The sequence below is a fragment of the Pyxicephalus adspersus genome, chromosome W (genome assembly GCF_032062135.1).
Source record: "Pyxicephalus adspersus chromosome W, UCB_Pads_2.0, whole genome shotgun sequence".
In the NCBI taxonomy this organism is placed as follows: domain Eukaryota; kingdom Metazoa; phylum Chordata; class Amphibia; order Anura; family Pyxicephalidae; genus Pyxicephalus; species Pyxicephalus adspersus.
This window is the reverse complement of record NC_092870.1, coordinates 1,195,419-1,222,846: the sequence shown is the minus strand read 5'-3', so window position 1 is coordinate 1,222,846 and position 27,428 is coordinate 1,195,419. Positions and strand designations below refer to the sequence as shown.

Here is a 27,428-nt window from a genome sequence, read left to right as displayed (position 1 = left end):
AAACACGGTTGTGCACACCGCCACATTTCATTTGGGACACATATATCTAGACTCAAAGACTCAGAGATGCTGTAGGGAGAAGTAGGAGGTAGTAGGAAGGGTAGGCAGTGTAGCAAGTTGTTGATTTTTATAACCTATTTGTTTGGCCTGAAACAATGTATCTAGGGGGAATACTGCTTACAAGGCCACTGCTGTAATGTGTATTTATGTCCACTTGTCACTAGGGGGCAGTATGAGACTATAGTTTCCATACCGAGGGCAGTCAGCTGACTGCTTGATCCTCTGGGGGAATGATCAAAGCGATCAAAGCATTCACAGCAATATGAGTAAACCCGGTTGGGGCTTATTTACACTGCTTATCTCACACGAGAACTCGGCTGGGGCAGAAAAAAAGGTTAAGGGTGGTGAATTGTCCACAGCTATCCTTCAAATATGAACTTTGCCTAAATCCTCTAGTTGCGCATTTCTGATAAGGCTCTGCTTAGAGAACCTACCAGGGGGCATTTATTGAAGATATGAAACCCCTTCCAACCACAACTTTCACCTAACTTTCCTTACCTGCCTCAATCATGATCATTAAACCATATGTTTTTGTTTAAAGACTGATATGCCACTGATCTGTCTTAACACTGTGAATATTGAATAATCTACTCTTAATCCTATTTTGTTGAAACAGTATTGTCATCATGAGCCTTTTGTGTAAAGTGTCATAGGTGATTTGCTTAAGCAAATAGTTTGCTCTAGTTTGAAAGCTGGTTTAAAAAAAAATATATTGGTGCATATTGTGAGTCTATAAACTGTACATATAGATAGTAACATGATTATAATATTGTGTGTGTATGATGTATGTAAATTAAGCTATGTGTGTAGGTAATGTATGAGACTGAGCTTGCTCACTCTTGGCTAGTGAAACAAGTGGCTTGGAATCAAGAGTTAGAAAACACAGGAGTTTGGAAACAAAAGGAATTAAATCCTTATAGTAACCACAAACTGTAAGTAAACTTTTATAACTCCTTGCAAACAAACATTGTAACTGGGAAAAGTGAGTGGTAGCTAAGTGGAAGGTTTGGTTCAGTGCACACATTTAGTTCAGTCTGCCATATGTATGCACAAATGGAGCAACAGCTCCTAGGTGAATACTGCTGTGACAGATGTGAGCAAGTCGCCCTTCTGGTATCTCGCATTGGAGAGCTGGAGAAGCGTATTGCAACACTGAAATCGGTTGAACACCTTGAGAGGGGTCTCCTGCTCACTGAGCAGGTAGTTAATGGCTTAGATGTGGAGGGTGTAGAGGTTAATCAGGATGACTATGTTGGGAGATTGGTTACTGTAGTTAGAGGGAGTGGTAGGGGCACCCAGAAAAGGAAGGCCACTCCTTTGTTTGAGCACCCTAACATATTTGCAAATTTATGTGACAATGTGCAGGTGGCAACGCTAGATGTTACTGCTACCCCTAACAGCCGGGAGAGCAGGCCATCTAGTAGGGGTGGGGAGGGAAACGCAGGAAGGAAAAGACAATTGGTTGTCATAGGGGATTCTATGATCAGGAGGACTGATAGAATAGTTTGTCGCCCGGATCCCTTTAACCGAATGGTTTGCAGTCTCCCTGGTGCCAGGGTTTGGCATGTGGAGGACCGAGTGGACAAATTACCGCGAGGGTCTGGACAATTTAAAGAACTAGGTTTCAAGTTGAAGGAAAGGACCTCCAAGGTTATGTTCTCTGGAATATTGCCTGTGCCATGCGCAACACATGAAAGGCAGAGGAATCTCGGACAGCTAAACGCATGGCTTAAATCCTGGTGCAAAAGGGAAGGGTTTGGGTTCATAGACCACTGGGCTGACTTTTCATTGGGGTACAACCTGTATGCCATAGATGGTTTGCACCTAAATGAAAGGGGGTCTGCTGTGCTAGGGGAAAGATTTAGGGGAATGGTGGAGGGATATTTAAACTAGGACAGAGGGGGTGGGACAGTCAAATAAGGTGGCAGAAAGGTCAGACGGGTCAGACACCTAGTGGATTGGGGTTAGTTGGGGGGAAGGGGTTATGAATAAATGTAAAGAGCTTCCCATGTTACAAACAAACAAACATTGGATTGTGCAGTACTAGTTGTACTGAAGAACAAAAGGATTTGGCAAACAATGCTGGTAAATGCAGCAATGGTTTAAAGAGTCTGTTCACCAATGCTAGAAGTCTGGCAAACAAAATAGAGCGTTAGAAGCTTTAATGAATGAAGAGCATTATGACTTAGTTGGCATTGCTGAATCCTGGCTTTGTTCTTTACATGACTGGGCTGTCAATATTCCTGGGTATACTCTCTTTCGTAAAGACAGAGTCAGACGAAAGGGTGGTGGTGTCTGTATGTGAGAAGTGATCTGAAAGGGAGTGTGAAAAAAGAAATTGCGGATGGAACAATCGATGAGGTTGAGGCATTATGGGTGGAGTTGAATAACACACAATTAATTATTGGAGTCTGCTATAGGCCCCCCAGTGCTAAGGACGAAACGGAGAATCAACTACTAGCATAGATAGAAAAAGCAGCGAAAAGTGGACATGTTTTAATCATGGGAGATTTCATCTACCCTGACATTGACTGGAGTAATGGTACTACAGGAACAGCAAAAGGGAGTGAATTTGATACAAGATAATGTTATGGTACAGTTTAAAGAAGCCCTGACTAGGAATGATACTCTGGTGGACCTAGTGCTTTCTAACAATGCAGAGCTTATAATATATCTGCATATAAAAGATTATCTGGGTAGCGGTGATTTCATTTATTGGAAGCAAAAACAGGAAAGTTAACTTTTAATTTTAAGAGCAGATTTTCCATTATTAAGGGCGGCTCTCTGTGACTTGGACTGGGAGACAATATTGTCCTCAAAGAACACAGAACAGAAATGAAAATGTTTCAAGTCTGTTCTACAAAAGCACACTGAAAAATATTCCAATGGGTAAAAAGTTTAAGAGGCTAAAGTTAAAACCTAAAAGATGTGGCTCACATCTGATGTTAAAAATCTCATAAGGAACAAGAAAAGGTCATTACAAAAATATTAAAATGATCACCCTTATCGTTAGAAAACTATTTAGATTATAACAAAAGATGTAAAAAGGACATAAAATGTCCAAAGAAAAGTAAGGCAAATCCCAAATTTTTAAAATATATTAGCAAAAAGATCAGATCTGAGCATGTAGGCCCCTTAACCCTCCTAGCCCTAATCCTGAGTGTGACTCAGGGTGGAATCCACTTGCAAAAAGCAGTAACCCCGAGTCACACTTGGGTTAAGTTTAAAACGTTTAAAAACTACCGAGTAATCTGCTTTTAAATGCTGCCCAGGCCCGGCCACGCCGCTGCGCCTAATACCAGTTATATGCAATGCACCATGCAGGACTTCTGCATGGTGCATCACATCTAACTGGTGATGCGATCAGCAATAGGTAATTCTGGGGGTGATGCCAGCGACGATTTCCCTCTGGCATCACCCCCATTGCTGATCGCATCACCCGGAAGATGTGGTGCTCGCATCCTCCTGGTGATGCGAGCAGCCTTTGGTGGATCCAGGGGGTGAGCAGGGCGGAACATCCCCATTGCATCACCCGGCAAGATGTGACGCGGTGCAGTGATGGGTTCTGGGGCGGGAAATTTAAATGAATTAATTTTAATTACCGTATTTTTCGCCGTATAAGACGCTCCGGAATATAAGACGCACCCAATTTTAAAGGAGGAAAATCTAGAAAAAAAAGATTCTGAAAGATTATTCCCCTTCTGATCACTCATGTGCCATTCATACCGGTATTCCCCTTCTGATCACTCATGTGCCATTCAAATTCCCTTTCTGATCACTCTGTGTCATTCAAAATTCCCTTTCTGATCACGCTGTGCTTTTTTTCCACTGTACGGCAGTTAGGACAGGGAACAGCATGTGGCGCTGTGCCGGCTTCTTTCGCTCTGCTTTACAGACAGGAGAAGACACGATGCTGGCAGAGGAGAGAAGAGACAGACGCTGCTGCCAGAGACACACGCAGGATCGGGTATCGGGTGAGTATATTATTTTAATTATTTTATAACACATTTGTCGTATAGGACGCACTAACTTTTCCCCCCCAGTTTTGGGGAAGAAAAAGTGCGTCTTATACGGCAAAAAATACGGTAATTTAATTTTACTATGTAATCTGCTTTTAAATATTTTTACAGTAAAAAACACAAAATAAAAGTAAAAATACACATTTTAGTGCACCCAAGCATCATTGCCCAGTGCCCTGACTTACATTTTGCCCACTATTAGCCTGGACCTTGATCTGACTGCCTTTTTTTGGGCTTGGTGATCCTGCAGGGAGTTGTGGGCAAACTCGTGCAGAAGTGGTACTGGTCCAAGAACAAAATGCTTGCCACTCCATTCTTTGGCAGTCGTGCCGGAATACCGATTTTTTTTCTCTCATGAGGTACCTGCACTTTGCTAACCCGATGCACGGTGGCTCAGAGGTAAGCAGTCTTGCCTTTGCAGCGCTAAGTCCCAGGTTCGAATCCCGGCCAGGGCACTATCTGCATGGAGTTTGCAGGTTCTCCCCGTGTTTGCGTGGGTTTCCTCCCACATAACACAAACATGCAGTTAAGTTAATTGGCTTCCCCCCCCCAAAAATTGACCTTAGACTACATTTATTACTATGGTAGGGATATTAGATTGTGAGCCCCTTTGAGGAACAGTTAGTGTCATGACTATGGACTTTTTACAGCGCTGCGTAATATGATGGAGCTATATAAATACTTTGTAATAATAATAACAATGAAGAATTTGATGAGACTACCCATCCTGCACCAAAACTGAAGAAAATTTGGGAAGTTTCTTAAATGATTCTAAAGAATTTCCAGGAGACCTATGTGCCAGACAGAGACATCAGTATTGACGAAAGTTTAATGGCTTACAAGGGGCGGCTCAGCTGGGTGCAGTACATTGCGTCAAAGAGGAGACACGATTTGGCGTAAAAACGTTTGCCGTGCGAATCCTCATCTGGCTACATTTGGAATACAGTACTTTACACTGGAAAAGGTACACAGTTCAACCCCAGATACAGCCATTATGGATTGGCAACATCTTCAGTGCTATCCCTCATTGAGCTATTGCTAGATCAGGGCTTTTGTGTCACAACTGACAATTTCTACACCTCTCCCGAGCTTTGAGTTCCTTCTGCAACACAGAACAGATGCCTATGGAACCCGTTAGGGCTAACCGGCGCAACCTGCCATCACTGTTTGCAAAAGGGAAGCTGCAGACGGGAGAAATTGTTGCCTGGCAGAAAGGCAAGATGATGACCCTGAGATGGCTTGACACAAAAGATGTGTACCTGATGAGTACTGTCCATAATGCCTCCACTGTTCTGTTACACACAAAACGTGGGAAAGAAGTGAAGCCACAGGTGGTGATTGTCTACAACAACAGCATGGGAGGTGTCGACAGCTGACCAAGCTATGATATTCTACCCAGCGATGAGGAAACCGCAAAGGAAGTACTACAAAAAGATTTTCAGGCATCTAGTTGAGCAGTGCCTATGGATTGCCTACATTCTGTACAGAAAAAAATGTCAAGAGGCCAGTGAATCATTCAGACTTACTTTTGCAAGTTTCCAAATCCATTGTCAAGAACCCCACCATACACCATCAGTGGCTATGAATAGACCTGGACGTCGTGCTTCCACCGTTGTCGTCACTTCACTGAATACATCCCACCAACCCAGAAAAAAGGCACCACCTACAAGGCAGTGCGTGGTTTGCTGCTCAAAGACCGATGACCAAGGAAAGAAGAAGGTCAGAAAGAAAACCAGGTTCTACTGTCCTGACTGTGATGCTGGACTTTGTGCAGCACCCTGCTTCAAAATCTTACCACACCTGGGATGTCTACTACAAATGTAAATATTTTTTTCTCTAAAATCCACATTTAATTTATTTGGACTTGGACTTATTTATCAATAATATTACACCTTTGGACAAATTTCAGTGAGAATTTTTTGATAAATTAGTTTTACATTGTTGTGGTCTTATTTAATTATTTTTATAATTATGATTTATAATTATTTATATTATAGTTTGATTATAATAAATATAATTATTATACCTGCGAGTTAATCCTAAGAATTACTAGCCCACAATATAAACAAAACTTTCTATGCAAAAAAAAAAAAAAATAGGATCGCTTTTTGCATCCAAAAACTGACAGAATTAGAACGCTAGGGGGCTTAAAGGATGTCTCTGGGTTGGTAACTGGGGATAAAGAAAAGGCAGATTTATTTTTTTTTTAAGCTCTGTGTACACAAAGGAAAATGGCAGAGCTCAAGTCCAAATTCATAATAGCAATGTCACTGCATTAAATAAGTCACAATGACTCAAAATTGACATGATTGAGAAACAGTTGGGCAAAAATAAGGTTGACAAAGCACCAGGACCCAATGAATTTCATCCTCGTGTCCTCAAAAGAGCTGAGCTCTGTTATTTCAAAGCCATTATTTCTAAGTTTTAGAGACTCTTTAATCACTGGCATGGTACCAATGGATTGGCGTAAGGCCAATGTGGTTCTTATATTCAAAAAGGGAGCAATGTCATTACCAGGTAACTACACACCAGTTTAACGTCCATAGTTTAAGGTCCTAGAGAGTTTGATAAAGAAGTGATATGGCTTCAAGAAAGACTGAAGTTGTCAAACAAATTTAATCTCTTTTTATGAGGAAGTAAGTAAACAGGTAGACAGTGGAATAGCAGTTGATATAGCGTACTTGGACTTTGCTAAAGTATTTGACACTGTACCCCACACACGGTTAATATGCAAGTTGGGGGTCAATGGGTTTAGAAAATCTGTAAATGGATAGAGAACTGGCCTAAAGACGGTATCCAGAGAGTTGTAATTAATGATTCATACTCTGAATGGTCTAAGGTTATTAGTGGTGTACCCCAGGGTTCAGTGTTGGGACCTTTACTGTTTAACATCTTTATAAACAATATAGCGTTGGGATTAAAAATACCATTTATTTTTTTTTATTTATTATTTTGACATGATTTTGGGTTTCAAACTTTATTATACTCATACTATTATATTATTCTGTAAAATATTCATAAAAAACAATGTACCACTACTAGACACATAAAACTGGAAAGAAATGTACCGCTAGGGAGTTTAATAGAGTGCTTGTATACCTAAGGCGTGGGGTATGCTACTGTAAAGTGCTTCTACAACGATAGGTGCTATGATAGTGTCCTGTGGAATTGATAAGTTGTGAGTTAAAGTACATCAATGGTATCTTTAACCTCCCTAGCGGTTCAATTCTTTCTGGATTTATATGTCAAAAAGCAGTACATTTTTTTCATGAAAAAATGTTTTCATTGTAGGCCTGTAATTCTTAGGCATAACTCACCAGAATATGTCCAAACAAGAATCTGAGTAAAATAAAATTTTAAAAACACAAAATCATGTCATAATAATAATTAAATTTAATAATAAACTTTAACTAAAAAACACAAAAATCTGAGTTTTTTATGATTTTTCTCAAAAACTAATAAACAACTAATAAACATTCTGGGTGGGATATATTTTGAAACAAGGGACAGCACAGAGTCCAACATCACAATCCGGGCAGTAGAACTGGGTTTCTTTTCCTATTTTTCTCCCGGTGTCATCACGCTTAGCACAGCACAACACACCACGCACATCTTGGTTGGTGCTTCTTTTTATGCACTTGGTGGTATGTGGTCCATAAAGTGGTGAACCAGTCAGGCGTTCTGGGTTCACCACCGTGGTAGCACGGCGTCAAACTCTATCCGTTCCTTCTCTTTGATATTTTAGACATATGGCCTCACAAATTTGCCAGATAAAATCATGGTGAAGTACAGGCTTTGCTTTGAAAAGAATGAAAGCATTCCAAAGACATTGTTCCACCAGATGCCTAAACATTTTTTATATTATTTTCTCTGTTGTTTTCTAACAGCAGGATAAAAAGTCATCGCCTGGTCAGCTCGATCAATGCCCCCATGGTGCTGTTATAGTCCAGAACAACCTGTGGTTTGAGAATGTCTTTCCCTCCTCTTGTTCTAGCCATAGCAGTGGCAGCGTTGTGTACAGTGCTCAAAAGGCACACATCTTTTTTTGTCATGCCATTGCAGGGCCATCATTTTTCCTCTTTGCCAGGCAACTATTTCTCCAGTTTTCAGCTTTTGTTTGCTAAACATGGGTGGCATTTCTCGCCGATTAGCTCTAACGGTCCCATAGGCATCAGTTTTATGCTTGATCAGGAACTCAAATAATTCAGGGAGCTGTAAAAATTATCGGTGGTAACACAATATCCTTGATTCAGCGATGGCTCCATTAGTGACAGCACAGATGATGTCGCCACTCCATAGCTGCTGAATCTAGGGCTAAATTTTGTCCCTCTCCCAGTGTAAATGAGGGTGTTCCATATGTATCCTGTTGCTGATTAACATAGCATGAAGGACTTGACTCCAAATCTGGCCCTCTTAGATGCAATATATTGGATCCAGCTGAGCCTCCCCTTGTAGACCATTTGACTTTCATCTATGCTTACTTCTCTTTGGGGGACATAGCTGTCTCTGAAGTTCTCCAACAATATCTGATATAACTCCCAGATTTTTTTTCAGCTTGGGCGCTAGGATGTGTGGTCTCATCAAATGTTTCATTATTTGAAAAATGTAGAAACTTCAGTATTAGGCAAAAACGGTACTCGGACATGACTGTTCCAAAAAAAGGGGTAGCAATCAGCCTATTAGTGGACCAATTCCTGGTCCGCTGGATGTGGCAGCTAACTGTTGCTCGGCGTACCTGTTGGTTTCCTCAACAATTTTTTGTATGGCTTTGTCATTCAGAAATAGCTCCAGGTACGCCAGGGGGTTGTGCTCCACCTCTGCTTTCAGACCAGGCTCCCCAATGAATGGGAATCTTGGGGGCACCGGCTGAGGCTGACTGATATCAATAGAGCATCAGATGCGGATGTCACTAACCTCAGTGTCCGAATCGCTGTCACTTTCTGTGTCCGATGACAGGTTTCCAGCGTAATCACTGTCACTTGACTCTACTTGCGATTCCAAGTCACTCTCACTGTCTGCAAGTTGTTCATATGCAGCTTGACTTGAGAGACGCCTTTTGGATGCCATGGCAGAGGTCAGGGCTGGCAGCAGGCAAAAACGTCAGAATCCAGGCAGAGGTCAGGGCAGGCAGAGATGTCAGAATCCAGGCGAAGGGCAGGCGGCAGGCAGAGAAGTGGTCAAAGTGTATCTCTCACTCCAACGGTCAGAAAGATACTGGTTACTTTGTATTGCATTCAATACAGTTATTTGTATTGAATCCAAAACAAAAAATGTGAATTTCCCGCTGACCATGCCCACCGGCAACACACGCACCGACGTCACTGGGAACTCCTCCTGTGATTCATCAGTACAGAGACGCTGTTGAAGGGGGAAGAGAGGAGCTTTCAGGAAGATGCGATCGCCAAAGCAGAACGGAGGAGGACGCTGGCAGATAAGGTAAGGCTTTATCATTATTAACGCTGCTTTACCTACCCCGAGTGTGACTCGAGGTTACCACTTTTAGCAAGTTTTTTCTACCCGAGTCACACTCGGGGTTACCGCTAGGGAGGTTAAGATATGATGGAATTGCAGTGACTAGTGGGCGTAGGTATGTGTCAACTAGCAAGCGGGCCTATGCCTGAGATGATGGGACATGAAAGATTTTTATGTACTTTCGGTAATGCATAGAAAGTTGGTAAAATAGGATGTCTATTGGTGGGATATTCTTTAATCTTGGAATTAAATATGTTGTCAGAGAAGGCATGCCAAATGATTTCCCCGTACTTTTGTATGAATTCAAGTGTTTTGGTGTTAGAAATATGGCTGTACCACTCCTTGTTGTCAAGGATCCCGGTAACATATTTGTTGATAGTGGGCTTTGTTTAATATCACAATGTTGCCGCCTTTTGTCATATGGTTTGATGACTAAATCCTTCTGATATTTGAGTTTTTGTAGGGCTTGATAGTGAGCTGGAGTAAAGTTTGTGTGGTGGAATTTGCCTATTAAATTCATGTTAAGAATCTGGGCTGTGGTGATGTCCATGAATGTTTGAATATGAGGATTACCTGAACAGATTCAAAATTGCCTCCGTATTTCTGTATTAATGAGATATTCAAGACATATGCTTTCCAAACAATCAACAAATATTTCATTAAAGCCAAATCCCCATACTAATAAAGCATGACATGCATAACAAAATCAGAAAAAGGAATAAAACGTTGGGCCTAAGGCATCAATTCTCCAATATCTAAAATGCCAGCAACCTGTATTACATTAACAAAAACACTGAAAACATATAGCAAAACATCATGCTCTGAGGACAATAAAGCAGTACATTATTCAATCTTGGTATAAACTAAGAGTAATTGATGCATTTTGCGGATACTATGTCCGCTTAGTCAGAAAACCAGTAAAATATACAATATTTAGCATAACTATATATATGCTATATAAACAAGTAAAACTTACTAGGCCGACATAGGATAGAGCCAGCAGAGACCGCAGGACGACTTACTAGATAGTACAGACATCTAATATGCTGGAAGGCAGCGCCGAGACCAGATAGATCCTTGATAACAATTTTTTTTGAAGAGGTGAGTTTCAAAATGCATTTAGAAAATAATTGCTGTGGGTCATATATAAATTCCATAAATAGTTAATTCTCCTTTTTTATATTCATTATTAGATTTGCTTACTAATCTATAAACATGATAAACCACCCAGTGATTTGTTTAGTTCTTATACCATCATTAAACCGTATGGACTGCACATGGGGTATGACCTCAAATAATGTATAAGTAATGTATATAATATATGTATAAATAATGTATAATAAGAGTGCCAATCTATACCACCGACATGTCTGTCTACTGCAGCCCCCCCCAAGCACTTGTTGATGGCCTCCCACGTGAAAGACTCAATCCCCCCCAACGTGCTGACCCCATCAGCCCGGGGTGAGAGGCCAGGCCAAATCACTTGGTCTGTCAAGGTCACGTGGAGATCATGCATGTCTTGACGGATTGGCATGATGCATTCCATCAATAAAAGTTCCATGCATTCCATCAATAAAAATGTTTGCTTCTTGAGCAACTTTTTTTTTTTATCAAAATCGCCTCCCCTCGGATATGGGTATAGGCGATCCAATGCAAGAAATCTGGGTTTCTGAATTGTAATTATGACAAGTGCCCATATAGTAACCTAAAGGGCTAGTAAGCCCTTTTATAGAGCCTAGACGTTCATTAACTTCTGGAGCAAGCTGTGCTTTGATATGCAAAAAGAAACAACTGCAAAGTTTTGTCTTATTAAAGAGTTGCAAAATGTTGCAGAACAGCAAAAAACTTCTGCAAGTCACAGGAACCGCCCCCTCCCCTTCATCAAACCTCTGTCCTGCACACGAACGAGCGGGTAAGACTGTTCGTATCTAGGAGTTGTCTGTATGACGAATGTCCTTACCTCGGGTACTACCTGTATATGTAAATTTAGTTATGATGCCTTTAGTCTCCCTTTTCCTTCCTCTTTCCTTATTTTGTTCTGTATTAGTAGGATATTTAACGCTAACGTTTGTGGCTTTTGACATTGAGATCATAGTTCTGTACTGGTTGACATTTTTAAGTTTGGAATTGCATGGAAAAGGGATAAAGGCATTTAGGAATTGAGACTTTATAAATAAACACTCTTGTACAATAGCAAGTTGTTCTTGACGCCTGTCTTTCTGCCTCTGGTTCCCTAAAATTTCTTTTACTGGGATCAGATACAGAAGGGCTAGTTATTCTCTCCATTGGAGTCTTTTACTTCCACTCTACATATTTGCCAATATTTTTTTTTTTATGTAAAAAGTTACAAAATATTTCTACAATTTTTAGCCTTGGATTCAGGCCACCGTGAAAGACAAACATCACACATCTCAGTGGGCTACAAGTCCTAAAAGCATACACTGCTTTGTGTCAGCCTAAATGACAACCGTGCTATTGGTAAACAATGACACAAAAGATCTGTGCATGTGGGAGATCAGTGGTGAATCATTGGGCGAAAGTATGGGGGGGTCGGTCAGGGAAACTAAGATTTGATAGCTGGCTCCTGATGTCAAAATGTTGGAGCGGAAGTAATGATGGCAAAACTACAGCAATAGGGAAGACCTATATAAACAAACATGGCCAAAACAATTGCTATTACAAATAAAGGCGCATTACAAATTATAGGCACTTCAGCAGAATTGTAATAAATAATTGTATTTCAAGCATTTTCAACCCACTGTGGTGCAACATTGTAAAGACAGTTACAGACCATAACACTGGGTAATGTCTCTGGAAGTGGACAAATGAGAGAGATTGATATGTTACAACAAAGAATTGTTCAAATGATGATAAAGAACCTCGATCAGCTTCCAAACAAGTTTAAACGGAACTGTAGGCACAGGGTACAACAGTATTAGCTCACACTATTTATTGCCATCTGAATGAAAAGGGACGCTATGGCTGGAGACCCAGGAGGACCCCATTGGTGACACAGAAACCTAAACAAGCGTCTACATGGTATTATGAAATCGGAAGACTATTAAAGATTTCTGGTGTGCAAAGCAGGACCCAGTGTCAAAAAGCTGGGTCTCTGACTCAAGAGGATATGAGTCTTACAGCAGGACAATGACCCAAAGCATACTTTAACATTGGTTATTTCTTCCAAAGGCTGTTCTGCCAAGTATTAGGTTGAGGCTGCCAAAAATTTTGTCCAGGCCATTTTTGATGTTTTGTGTGGGATGTCACAGATATTTTTTTCTCTGCTTTTTTGTGTTCTTCCAGTGCCAACAAAAGAAATAAACATAACAATACTAAAACATTTGTAACTGCAACAATTTCCTGGGAAAAGTGGTGCATTTTCTGACATAAATGCAAGGGTACAATCTCTTGCTGTGGCTGTATTAAATATTTCCATAGGTGGAAGGTTGTAAGTATAAATAAAGGGTTAAGGAACTTGGTGACCAATGTTTTTCTGCTTCTCTCAATGGTGGGCATAGTACAATTTATTAGTATGGATATGGACGTGTCCTAGCTTGTTCACATTCTGCCCCCTGCTGTTTCTTAAATTGTATCACATTTTAAGGGTTTGTTATGCACATTTCAGGAGAGACTGGGATACAAAGTTGATGCTATAAATTGATCATACACCACTCCTATGTCTGTAGTTAGTTTTAACTGTGCATTAAGTCTTGCAGTCTGTTCTGCCCAAATTTTAATTCCTCAGGACTTGATACAAAATCCTCTTGTATTTTAGGTGGGTACCTTAGAAAAAAGTATGCAATATAAATCAGGTAACTTACCACTTTTATTTATTTTATTTTATTTTTTTTTACAGGGGGTGAAAACATTAAAAGCATTAACCAGCAATCAGGGGCCCATGTGGAGCTCCAGCGGAACCCCCCACCCAGCACAGACCCAAGCATCCGGATATTTACCATCCGAGGCATCCCACAGCAGATTGAGATGGCCAGGCATCTCATTGATGAGAAAGTAGGAGTAAGTCTTAAGCAAATAAAGGTTGGTGAGGTTCAGGTGATCTCTCAGATTACTTAAATCCCAACTGAACTTTTGGTTTTAAACGTAAAAATGTAAGCACCTGAAATGTTTGTGTGTACAGAGAGAAAGAGATATGCCTCTAATTGCTAGGCAAACAAAGCAGGAGGGTTCTGTATGACAGACTGTTGGCACAGAATGCATTTCTTTCCCTCACATGTGCAGCTCCCTCTCCCTCTGGACAGAACTATTGTCCTGTGCAAGAGAAAAGGTGGGGTTGTGTTTTTTATTGTTTTTTTGTTTTTGTTTTGTTTTTTTTATTTAATGTTTTTTTACATTGGCCTCAGAAATGATCTTTTTCTCAAAACTCAAAAACTTGTATCATTAAGATGTCTGTGTTCATCCTTCAGGTAACCGCAATCAGCGGTCTAAACAACTATGGAGAGAGTCCATTCAGCCAATCGCATGCAACACCTCATCAAAAGTGAGTTTTACACGATCCTTGCCTTGAGGGCCAACCTTTATTTTAATTTGTTCATTATCATTATACCCATCATTAACTACTTTCTATGAATGTTGTGGATTTGCAGTTTGTGCTGCTTGTGAGGTTGCAGTTTAAAATAAAATACCTGGGATATCCTTCTCACTGTTTTCATTAAACAAACATATAAACACAACCATGACCTTCAGAGGGGCATGTACATGTTACATGTGCTTCATATGTGCACATATTCCGTAGAGTGCCATTGGACATCCCGCGTTGAAGGAGGCCATTGTAGTTTGTGGCCAGCGCGTGTTCACAATGTTAGGACTAATTGCACACAGTGAGCAGTGTCTGCCCTTGTGTTTGATGCAGCAATGAAAACGGTCACAGCTGATAAGGTACTGTCAGAATGACTTGGGTTACTGGAGTGGTTAAAAGAAATAGTTCTAGTTTAGTGTTTTAGTTACTAAAATTTGTTAGGCTTTGTGAAGAATGGTGGATGAGACTTAAAGCCTAACGGAAGCCTGGTTACTCACCTTCCCCCCCATTCCGTTGCAGGGTGCTACCATCTTATTCTTCCTTATCTTTCTGTATGGGATCGATCCTAGGCCATCTTGATTGGCTGCACAGGATGACGTACAGTTAGGTCCTTTTTAATCACAATCACTTCATTTCAGGGGCTCAAAAGTAATTGGACAAGTTAAAAAGCTGAAAATTAAAATGTTCATTTCGAATACTTGGTTGAAAACCCTTTGCTGGCAATGACAGCCTGTAGTCGTGAATTTATGGACATCATCAGTTCCTGGGTTTCCTCCTTTTTAATGCTCTGCCAGGCCTTTACTGCAGCGGCTTTCAGTTGCTGTTTGTGGTCCTTTCTGTCCAAAGTTTAGTCGTCAACAAGTGAAATGCATTCTCAATTGGGTTCAGATCAGGTGACTGACTTGGCCATTCAAGAATATTCCACTTCTTTGCTTTAATAAACTCCTGGGTTGCTTTGGCTGTATGTTTTGGGTTATTGTCCCATCTGTACTATAAAATGCCTCCCAATAAATGTGAATGCATTTAGCTGCATTTGAGCAGACAGTATGTCTCTGAACACCTCAGAATTCATTCGGCTGCTTATGTTCTGTGTCACTTCATCGATAAACACTAGTGTCCCAGTGCCACTGGCAGCCATGCACGCCCTAGCCATCACACTGCCTCCACCATGTTTTACAGATGATGTGATATGCTTTGGATCATGAGCTGTTCCACACCTTCTCCATACTTTTTTCTTGCCATCATTCTGGTAAAGGTTGATGTTCATCTGTCCAAAGAATGTTTTTTTCAAAACTGTGCTGGCTTTTTTAGATGTTTTTTTTTCTTTTTATTCTTGAGGCTTATGAGTGGCTTGCACCTTGCAGTGCACCCTCTGTATTTACTTTTATGCAGTCTTCTCTTTATGGTAGACTTAAAAATCGATACGCCTACTTCCTGGAGAGTGTTCACTTGGCTGTTGTGAAGGGGTTTCTCTTCAGCATGAAAATGATTCTGCGATCATCCACCACAGTTGTCTTCCGTGGACGTCCAGGTCTTTTGGCATTGCTGAGTTCACCAGTGCTTTTTTTCTTTCTCATGATGTACCAAACTGTATATTTTGCCACTCCTAATATTGTAGCAATTTCTCGGATGTTTTTTTTTTCTGTTTTTGCAGCTTAAGGATGGCTTGTTTCACCTGCATGGAGAGCTCCTTTGACCGCATGTTGTCTGTTCACAGCAAAATCTCCAACCCCCCCTCAAATCAACTCCAGGCTTTTTTAAAAAAAAAAAAGGCTTTAGTTCCTCACATTTTTATGCAATCCTTTTGTTCAACCCATTAAAGCTGAAAGTCTGCCGTTCGACTGCACCTGAGTTGTTTAATTTAAAATTAATTGTGGTAATGTACAGAACTAAAATTAGAAAAAAGTTGTCTCCAAATATTTATGGACCCTAACTGTAGCTTCACTTCATTCTCTCTTCCCAGTGCTATTGAATAGGAGGGATTTTTGCAGAAGGGAAATTGCCTGTTCCTTTCTGCAATTACGACCTGCCTGATCCTTCATTAAAAATGTTTAAAGCTGGGGTGTGTTTAACTGTGTATCGCTGGCTGCTGTAGAACTTCGAGTTAAAGCAGATCTATCTAAATTTTTACATAAAAGGGTAGACAAAGTAAAAATGCTGATCTCGCGTATGCAGCTTTTTTTTTTCTCCCTAGTTTAGTTCCGTTTTAAGTCTGCCTACGTATTCCTTTTGTTAGATCTATCTAGAAAAAATGAGCAATATATTCTGGGAACAGTGGGGAAGATTTTATTTTTTAGACAGTTTTGTTTTAGCTAGCTTTTTGGTGCTGAGAAAAAGCACTAAGCCACTAAAGGTGAAAACAGGATTCCAAAGGTGGTGCTAATCCACTATCCCTTCCCTACAATGTAACATATACAATAGTAAATGCTATATTCTATGATACATCATACAATGATACAAATGCATAAAAGTAATTAAACTAATAAGTGGATTTATGAGCATAAATATGTCAAGGGGAGAATTTTAGTAAGTTTATTACTTAAGATGTATAAGTATACATCTTAAGGAATAAACTTACTAAAAAAGTAATATTGATCTCGGATGTAATTATAGCTGTCATTATTTATGTCATGAACAGTACAATTCATTGATGCAAATTGCAATTCTAAATATGTATATACTATTTTCGTGTACATGGTTTGAATAAATGTTCCCCGCCAAATTCCCTGAGGAAGCCAGTTAGGCGAAACGTGTCGGGCTGCCAGACGCTTACGTTATTATTCTAATAGGGATATCACTGTCTAGTATACTGGTCAACCTTCCCATACTTCTGTAAATGGGAGAGACTAAACAAAATATTATGTCATAACTTAAGCTTGTATGCAAAGGTTATTACTTTTTCCAATATATTGCCGCACTAAACAACCCTAGCTATCTTTTGTCTTTTTTTTCCAATCATCTATATGCTAAAGTTGAAAGTTAGTGTGGTCTCAAAAAATATTTGCTGCATATTGTGTACAGCAAACCGCCAATTATTTTTTAGGCATAGGTACGTAGGTTAGTCAATATATATCAGTACAAACATTTTTAGGATTTGTAATCCGTTTAATTTTTTTTTTTTTTTTTTTTTTACATTTAGATAAATCCTTTAAGCTGTATTTTTATAATGTATGCACCTTTTACTGAAGGCAGGTGTCAGTGTCACCTCTTGTTAATGTACTATGCCCAATAAGACCGGTATTAACACAATTTCATTGTCAGTCATTTGCAGAGTTTAAAAGCTAATGACTGGATTTAAAACACATTTGTGGATGAAGAATACTCTAGTTCTGTGGCAAATACTGATTGTTTTTTTATTTTCTTTCCAGTGGTCCTCAGACGTTTTTAACACAGGGTTGGGGTAGCACTTACTTGCCTGCCCAGCAACTTCCAGGTGAGTGGCTATTTTGAACCCGTTTTGATTCCGGTTTATTAAAGTGGACTTACAATTCTAAATATTCTCTGAGTCGTCCGTCTTGGGCATCCTAGGTCATTGTCCCTGGCTATAGCAGTTAGACTTGACTCCTCCACATATATAGCTACACATACTGGCTTTATTTGCCAGTATTTACAGGCGTTAGCCAAATATGGAACTGTTCAGCTTATAAACATCCCTGGGGTATAATCAAAGAAGATAGATCTCTGCTGCAGTGTATACAGAGATCCATGTTTCCCCATTGTTTGATGTAATTTATCCCACCCACGCAGTGTAGATAGGGTAATGCCAAGCTCTTTTTCTGCTGATCTACACCAATGGGTGGTTACAGGGCATTCCCAGATTTAAACTGGTTTTAACCTGGAATGGCAGACTCAGTATTGGCATGCAGGAAATGAAGGTGAAGGAGTATATAACTTGACTTGCATGTGTTACCTAGGTCAAGGTCTGCTTTGCTACCAAGCTTTTCTCTTAGCTACAAAGGCAGCAGAAGCACCTTTCCTAATAAAACATTGACTTTTCACTAACATAAAAAAACTGCATGTTGGTATCCCACAAATAGTGGATTGTGAATGTCTGAATCTGTAGTCATTTTGGTGTGATGAATTTACTTTATACATCCATATTATTTCTGTGCAGTGTAAGACCTTTTAGAATCCACACCTGTATTACATAAACGGTACCCCTATTTATTGGTGCCATTTTTGAGACTGTAGTAAATAGCTACTGTACAATAGGAAGCTTTTCTATGCAAGGCTACTTACGAAACATTGTCAGTTATCAGGTTAAATGATAACTCCACTCATATAGGAACTCTTTTAGCTAATTAAAGATTAGTAAAGGGACACACACACCCTTTTTTATATGCCTACCATAAAAAAAACACTGAACTGTATATATGTATTGCTTTATAGTATCTGCGCATGTGTCTTGTTTGTTGAGTACCATGGATATGTGGAGGGCCTGGACATCTAAGCTGTTGACACTATGCTACCTATCTCTGCAACATTTCAATCCCACTGCTTTTAGTTGCTTTTAATTTTTTTGTCTTATCCTAGCAGTATTAGCAGCTGAAATAGCAAAATATCTGCTCTTCAGTTTTGTCCAGGCACTGTACTACAAAGTATAACCAGTTTTATCACTTCCTTTCTACACTCTAGTTAGGTAACATAGTTTAGCTACTGGTCTTTGGCCAGTGGTTGGATTGCTACGTTAATGGTTCCAGTTCTGTCCATTCTTCCTAACTGTTTACTCTTACTAAATGTCCAGCTTCTCACTAGGATGCCCGTTCTTGCAAAATCCCCAACTTTTGTTACCTCTCCAGCTTCCCTGTCCCAGGGCACTCTCCTCCTTAGGGATTATTCCTCACATTCTCTTCCAGTGACAAGATTTTTTTATTCCCTAATATTATTCCCTGAAAAGTCTGCTAATGTGGTCTGTCCTGCCTACCTCCACCCAGCAATGTCTATTAGTTTAGGGAAAGGCTGATTAACCTTCAAATTTGTTTGCGAAACCGCAACATAGCTATTTTTCAATGGTTTTGCATATTTTCTTATCAACTTGGATTAATTAGTAAATCAAAGTTCACATTCAAGCCTGATCAGAGCAGTCCATGGGTCATACCGCAAAATGGCCATATTACCCAAGTTTATGCAAGTCATATGCCTTAAGTCAACACAAGTTGCTCAGGCTGAAAGCTGCAGCCTGTTTTAGTGTAATCCTTTTTTCCATACTGCAGCTCCTATTTTTCCTCTGATCATATTGTATGCAAACAGAGAGCCTTTGTACCCATTTACAGTCCAAATGGTGAACAAATTGAGCGAGCCCATTCACCTCCCACAGCCATCCTAAAAAGTAATCTAATCATTTAGGGTTTTATTGCCTGTAACATTCCCCCTTTCACCTCCTAAAGTATACAATGGTAAAATATGGTAAAAGGTAAAATATGCTGGCCTCCAGTCAGATTGGCATGTCCCTCAATTACTTTCCTAAAGAAAAGCTATTGATGGAGCCCCTTATTGACACTTTGTGACCCTGAGCCATTCACACACGGATAGGGCCTGACTGGTGGCATAGGCCAAATTTTGCATAATGGAACTCCAAGCTCCTGTCCAGTGCTTTGCTTTTACTTTCTATGTTTCTTAATGTGAATTTTAGTGAAATTTACCAGTGGTTTTGGAGAAAGGGTCACTCCTCGAAAAGCAATTTCAGTCTGAGCATGAGTTGTGAACAGCAATTGGCTTATAGGGTGATAAAAAGGCCAGTATATTTATTCCTTTTGTTTTCTTACATCTTCACAATAAATTCACAGGCTGTATAGGTAAAGGCCTAGAAACAAAGTGGGAACCATTTCTTGTCAGAAGTTGCCCCTCTTTTAATTATTGCTTTTGGTGTATTAAACGCAAGTAACAGTAGCATACCAGATTTCATTCTTTTGTGTTGTATTACTTTTGCTCTCCATTTTATAAAATATACGTGCATGTGTTAATGTGTACCTATACTCAAAATTTTCACTATCCATAAAAGGGTAGAGAACCCCTTTATGTAGGGTAAAAATTCTGTTTTTTTTAAAAAGGGGTGCAGCATTGCGCCCCCTTATTCTTGGCTGCCTAGGCGGTCCAGTATCGGACCGCCTACGTCGGGCATCATGACAGGCTCTTGTGCAATCCTTCTATGCATGCCTTAGCATCTCGGGCAGAAGGAGCCTTTTTGCTGAAAAAGAAACATTTGCCGATCTCACGCATGCGCAGTGAGATCGGCAATTTTTTTTTTCATCTTACGTCATCCGATCTCGCGCCTTGGTGAAGACGAAGATGGCGGCTCCGGAACGGATGTCGGAGCAACACGGGACCAGATGCTGGACTGCTCTGCTGGATTGAAGGTAAGTGTGTTTTTTGTTTTGTTTTTTTTTTTTATTTTTGAGTATAGTTCCTCCTAAGTGTCACATGGGAGGGTCTGTCACTTAAAGTGAAACTCTTCTTTAACTTTGCGCACTGCAAAATCTGTAAGTGTATCCTCAAGGGGTAACTCCACCTCTCTAGCATTGTTCAACATTAAGAATTTAAAAATAGGTGACTTCAGGTGTCATCCATGGGTTCCGACGTGCTTAAAGATTCAGTTATTGCCTTTGGAAATCATTTCCAATTAGGCAGAAATCATGTTGGCACGAGGAACATATCATTTACTCACCTAGGTTTTCATAATTGCGAGCAGTTTCCCTATTCCCCTTCCCAGCCAGTTGCCTAATAGGGGCAGGGCTGTCTTTAATGGCATAGTGGCAATTCAATGGGTCAGTTCTCTATTCAGTTATTCCATTTGTTAGAAGAATCTGGTAAATTAAAGCCTTAGAGGCTCCATTAAATAAGAAGTTTCATTCCAGGCTTGCCTGCTTGCTGTCCTTGTTGGGCTTTCTTCAGATTTTTGGAATAAACAACAGGAACTGTTTGACAGAGAATAATGTATCATTAACACAGACCCAAAGCTTAAAAATAAGTTTTGGGGGCGTGGCTTGGATGGCCCCAGCAGCGGACGCTTACTAGAGGTGCTCCCGTACCAGCCTGCTTAATCTGAGTGCATCAGGTGACCTGACAGCAGAGGAAGATCCAAGTCTCCGGGGCAGCCACATTCAAAAGCCAGGAGGATTTAGCAGCTTGCACGCCGCTACAGCGATTTCTTACCTCGGCAGATCCAGTCACTGTCCACCCCTCCAAAATGTTGCCGGCAGCATCAGCGAACCGCGTGGCCATGGTACATTCTGATCGGGAGGATAAATCTCCTCCCTACTCCCCACAACCACCAGGGATAACTATGCAAAGTGATTTCTCTCAAGGGAAGACGGATTATCTCCAGACTCCCTCAGTACTACATGGGCGCAGCATCGTCATTGGGAGCGTAGGGGGGACCCCCTCCTCCAGCAGCATCTCCTTTCACAGATCTCCTTCGCAGCGTTTTCAGAAACAGGAAAAGAGGTTAAGCAGGATCATATGCCTTCCCTGCAATCTGCACAGACAGATATCCAGCAGCAGCCCTCCAGACAAAACTCTCCAGACAATAATGTATCATTAATAATGTATCATGTATCAATCATGGTGAGTCCCCCTCAGGGGCCCTCTCATTTCTATGTATGCATCCTGGCACCATACTCCACGCCCACCTAGAGCCTTCAGCTTTTTGCCCGTTCACCAGAACAAGTAACCTAGACCCTCCAATGCAGCAGGGCACTCTAAGACCTCACCAACCCCCACAGCCCCTTATTAAAGGTTGGGCACATCATTGCACCTGGGTTCACAATCAAACACCCCAGCTTGGTAAGACTACTTGCAGTCTATACCTACTAAAGAGGATATCTGCCTCTTGATTTCAGAAGTTAAAGAAACCTATTTGAGCCAAAATACATATTTTACGAACTGATATGCGCAAACTTGGGGATTAAAGTAGATCGGCTACGATTAAACATCCGGAGGACCTTCCCCCACTTTTGTTTGGTTCTGGAAATCCCACAGCCCACCATTCCTGGCTGGGGACCTCTCCCAGTCTATGCTACATCTGATTCGGATTGGCAGGTAGTAGGCCACAGAAAACGAGCACACCACCGTTTTTCTCCACAATCATTATCGGAAAATAAAGGGCGTAGGCGCGAGTCTATTAGTTTTTGAGTATAGTTCCTCTTTAAGGAGTTAGCTTATAACAAAGCCCCCGGGCCTGATGGCTTTTCATACTCTTATTACAAGACATATGCCCCCACATTGGTCCTCCATATGACGACCTTGTTCAATAGTTTTTTTTTGAAAGGGGCCCCAATCCCGAACACCATGCTCCATTCCTATATTTCTGTATTCCCCAAACCGGGCAAAGACACAGAAAACACCTCCAGTTACCAACCCATTGCTTTTGCTGAACACTGATTTAAACATTTTTACTAGGATACTAGCTACCTGTTTCAGTACATATTTACCTAATATAATTGCTAAAGAGCAGGTTGGCTTTATCTCAGCTTGCCAGGCTGGGGACAACACGAGATTTACTATAAATATTATAGACTCCTTGAAATAAGATGGAAACTGGCGCTGTGGTTTTGAGTTTGGATGCCAAAAAGGCATTTGATCGCCTTAGTTGGCCTTTAATGATGGCGACACTACAAAAGGTGGGGATCGAGGGCCCTTTTTTGAAATCTGTTCTATATTTTAAGCTGTGGGGGTTAAACTTACCCATGCGGACTCCCCTTCCTTTACTATTCGTAATGGCACGGCTGCCCCCTTTCCCCGCTCATATTTGCGCTCTGTATAGAGCCTCTTGCAGCCACCCTACACAAACATCCTGATATTACAGGGGTTCCCATTAAGACTAAACATTTCACAATAGCACTCTACGCTGATAACATCCTCTTAACTCTCACCAACCTCCAAGTGACCTTACCCAATCTTCATAAGGTGTTGGACGAGTATGGCACCCTCTCTGGTTATAAAATTAACTCCACTGAAACAGAAGCCCTCCTGGTCACAGAATACCTGAGGTCTCGACTCTGTATAAGCACAATTATATACCCCTTCTTAGGAAGACCACAGGATTGCCTAATAAATGGAAGTCCTTACTAATTTCTTTTTTTGGGCGAATGGCCCTGATTAAGATGTCTGCAGAAATTCCTTTACCTATTCTCCACTCTACCGGTAACAGTTCCTTATAAAACGCTTAAGGCATTGCAGGCATCGATTTTAGATTTTATTTGGGGATACAAAAAGCATAGACTCCCGAAAAGTGTGTTATGTACAATTGCGTAGTAAGGGGGGACTTGGAGTCCCAGACTTGAGTCCCTGAAGCTTTGGAAGCTTTGAGTCCCTGAAGAATTTGGAAATTAAACATTATGCCTAGGCCCTCATGAGGGGCTGGACTTTTTCACCTCCTACATCCTTTGAAAGACTATAATAAAACATGTGAAAGAATCCTGGGAAGAGAGCTTCCTGAGGACAAGTGGAGGGTCATTTGGCAACAAGCCCAAAAAAAGTTCCCTTTGTACAGTCTATAAGAAAAATACCTATAAGATCCTTATGCATTGGTACCTTACACCGGAGGTCCTACATAAGATCTTCCCCCTGACAAGTAACAGTTGCTGGCGATGCTCCAGAAGTAGGAACTTTGCACCATATTTTTTTGGACTTCCTTCGCATAGTCCCCTACTGGCAAATGGTAAACAACCTTCTTGAGGAGGTGTTTGAAGTATCCATACCACTAGATCTGCTGATCATCTCATCTTTTGGGACTGTCAATTATGGAACTCTCTAAATATGGCAAACATTCTTACTGCGGCCAGATGTCTAATAGCTAGTCATTGGAAAGTGGCCTCACCTCCCACTTTATCTGCTCAGATAAGCCGTATTAAAGATGTCCACCTTATGGAACAATTGACAGCGAGGTTTTATGATAGGCTGGACAAAATCAGATTTGTGCCCCATGGGAGGACTATGTTGATACCCGCCTCAATGCACATTCCACATGAGCTATCTGCTCATTCCTCCTGGTTATTCCTGGGAGGATTTCCCACGAACTCACTACATGGCTAAGACACAGGATGTTTCGCTTTCCCCCCATCCTATTTCCCCCCTTCATTTCTCTTTTCTCTCTTTTCTTTGTTTCCAGGTGGAGTTAACTATTTGTGAGTCAATGTAATTATGCGGTATTACCATGGTTGATACCCGTTTTCATGGTTTATTTCTCTTGTCTCACCTGGCTAGTGTGGAACATTTGCCATTTATAGCTTTAGTACTGTTGTGAAGAGCTGTTCTCAATTATTACAAGTATATTGATGATAATTTCTGAAAGGATAATTACTTTGTTTACAACAGTTTACTATGCTGAATGTCATAGTCATTGTGCTGTGGTTAACACAACCAGTCTTAACCCTCATTGTTCTTATAAATAAAAAATAAGTTTTGGGTAAACCGCTCCATTTTGACTATTGAGGAAAGAAACTTGGGAGTTCTTACCTTGTACAAAGTGTTACAAAGCTAAAAGCACTTCTGAAAAATCCATTGCTTGAACCATCCAATTATGTTTTTTTTTTCCCAGGTCAGCAGAGCCAGCAGCAGAACGCACTGCCAGACTATAGCAAGGCATGGGAGGAGTATTACAAGAAGCAGAGTGAGTGCTTCCATACCACCTTTGCTATTTGCTGCTTTTAACTGGGTCAACTGTGTTCATCAAGAAGTGCTATGTTAAATGGATATTGACTCACAGACTAAAGACTGGTGTTCTTCCTAGCTGAGCTCCTGTACTGCTCTTCATAGTTAGTATTTCTTGTCTTTTCAGGGGATGCTGCCAGCACCACCTCACAATCGAGCCCCCAACCAGATTACACCTTGGCATGGGCAGAGTATTACAGACAGCAGGCTGCATTTTATGGACAGTCATTGGGCCAGGGGCAAGCCCACAGCCAGGTGAGTGAGACCTTTTGTGTCCCTCATTAACTTAAGCTAAGAATAGTGGGATTTCAGGGTGGTTTTCCAAATGCAAGGAAAGGAAGTGTTCACTGACCCAGACAACCAGGTTCTAGTTGCGTTCCCCCTTTCCCTAGACTCGATCAGATGAAATCATGTGTGGTTGCTAGTAGAAAAATAGACATACCTTTTTTTCCCTTCCAGTTTTGGAACCTTGTTCTCCAAAGGCCAACTATTGAATTCCAACAGGAAGCTTTTATTGTCCAGTTGGTCTGTTTAAAAATTGGAGGGGGCACTATTGATTTTCTTTTTTTTTTTCCAAAACCAGAAATCCGTTCTTCCTAACCGTTATGTAATCTCTTTGGTAGGAATTTTTTTTTAACATACATTAATGGCTTATACCCACAATTTGTTGTGCTGATAAATATTTTTTAACATTCAGAAACATTTTCTACTTTGCTTCCTATTACTCAAAATATAATTGAGCAAATAGTGTATCTAAAAAAATAAATAAATAAAAATATTGATGTATTGGAGGAGTGACAGGGTGCATTTCATTTATTTTTCTAATTAAGTCTGCGTTCGCACTCACGCCTTTTTTTTTTCCTTGGCAGGAGCAGTAGAACAATTGAGTTGAAACGTTTTGTTTTTTTTCTCCATTCAGAACCATGGCAGGAAAAGAACCTTAATTGGTAACACATTCAAAGATTTGACAGTGTTTGAAGAAGACTTCTTTGTTTTTTCAACACTAGTCCTAGAGTTAAATCTATATTGAACTTTGCTAATCAGGATTCTATATTAAACTAAAAATATAAATGCCGTTTTTTGTTTTTTGGTTTTTTTTTTGTTTTGTTTTTTTGCGCATTTATACATACTTTTTTTAACATGAGTTCTTTTTGGAACCAAGTACATTGAAGGAAAAAACAAATCAATCAAAAACTATGTGAATTTATATCGCTCCATGGTGTACCCCTGCGCGCATTTTGTCTCATAGACAATGCAGCTTTGAGGTCTTGTCACAAACAAAAAATTATATATCAAAATAATGATAAAAAAGTACACCACCTCCTATAAAAAAAAATGTGTATTTAAATATTCTTACCAGTAAATTTGTGAAATGTTTTAAGTCTATTTTTTTATGACTTAATTTGTTTTTATTGCCTTTTTTATTTTATCTCATCAATCTGTTAATTGGAAATGTCCATTCTGAAAAGTGAATATAAGAATGTATTTCTTGAGTATTGGGTGTACGGGTTATAAAGGGAGGGGGAGCTGGCCCATATTTTGCAGGCTTTGTATAATAACCAAAGTTTTGAAGAATTATTAAAAAAAAATACCTTCTCTTCTTCCAAAGGGAATTGTTTTGCAGTGCAATGTGAGTAAGCTTTGTAAGTGAACTCCTCCCCTGATGAGGGGTGTCTTTTATAAACCACTGTATATCAAATATTCAATTGGCTATGTATAGCAGGCTTGCAAGCGATAATGGGGGAAAATTTACTTTTTAATAAATATTTTCACATCTAATTGTCAAATTTCATAGCGTAAATTCTAGTATTAACCACAGTATATGTTAAAAAATATACTTTGATTTAATAAAAGAGATATGATTTTGAATGTTTATTTTATTTTTTTATTTTTTTTAAACCGAATACATGTAAAGTTTTTTGTGTGTGAATTTAAAAAATGTAATCCATGGGAACATTCAGTTTTTTTTTTGTTTTGTTTTTTTCGAAATTAGGGGGGGGTTCACTTTTTCTTCAAAAAAATGTTTATCTATTAATTGAGTATGTTACAGAAAAAGGTCATGCCTGACAACTGCATTTTACACACTATATAATAAAAAATACCACAAGTCTGCTTGTGAAATAAAATGTTTGATTTTTACAGTTAACCTTTTATTTACTTTTCTTTTTTACTGTACATCACTTTTACTTCCTTTCATCATTCAGTCCCTCAATTTTTGTCTCAAGAAAGTACAAAAATTGATGCACTCAATGCATCTTTTTTAAATCTAGGCATAGATGAATTTTGTAAGATATAATTTTTTCCCTATATATTGTATGATTCACCAGATTCTTTTTGTATTTGGCCATACAATTATAATTTGATCCAGCAAAGAAGATTTTTTTGGGAACACCCATTTTGTTATTGGTCTGATAATAAAATTCGGTCTTGTATTGCTATCCAATTTACAACATTAAGCAGTTCCTGTCATTCTTTTGCAAGGTCTGATTTCTTTACCCAACACTCACTTTACGTTGATCCTTTCCTAAGTAAAACATGAAGCTGATTTCGCTGATGTCCTTATCTGCATACTTATGGGTAACCTATGTGGCATCTGTACAGCAAACATTTATTCATGTCCACCTGGCATTAACTGGCTATGACTTTTCATTGATATAGAGTATGTGAGTTTTGGCTTATGTGCAAATATC

The 27,428-nt window shown here is 39.9% G+C and overlaps 1 protein-coding gene across 3 annotated transcripts in view; it reads left to right on the top strand.

Moving 5' to 3' along the window:
- Nucleotides 1-26,607, top strand: part of LOC140342840 (far upstream element-binding protein 3-like) — a 106,034-nt gene extending 79,427 nt beyond the window's left edge. The window contains exons 12-17 of one of the 3 annotated variants that reach the window (XM_072429206.1): nt 13,408-13,589; nt 13,976-14,049; nt 17,457-17,521; nt 24,626-24,697; nt 24,866-24,993; nt 25,658-26,607. In XM_072429206.1, coding sequence (XP_072285307.1) covers nt 13,408-13,589; nt 13,976-14,049; nt 17,457-17,521; nt 24,626-24,697; nt 24,866-24,993; nt 25,658-25,768 — 632 coding nt within the window. In that variant the 3' untranslated portion in view covers nt 25,769-26,607. Of the gene's footprint in view, nt 1-13,407; nt 13,590-13,975; nt 14,050-17,456; nt 17,522-24,625; nt 24,698-24,865; nt 24,994-25,607 lie in introns of all 3 variants that reach the window. The other 2 variants (XM_072429208.1, XM_072429207.1) reach the window with 2 other exon arrangements.
- Nucleotides 26,608-27,428: the final 821 nt, after the last annotated feature.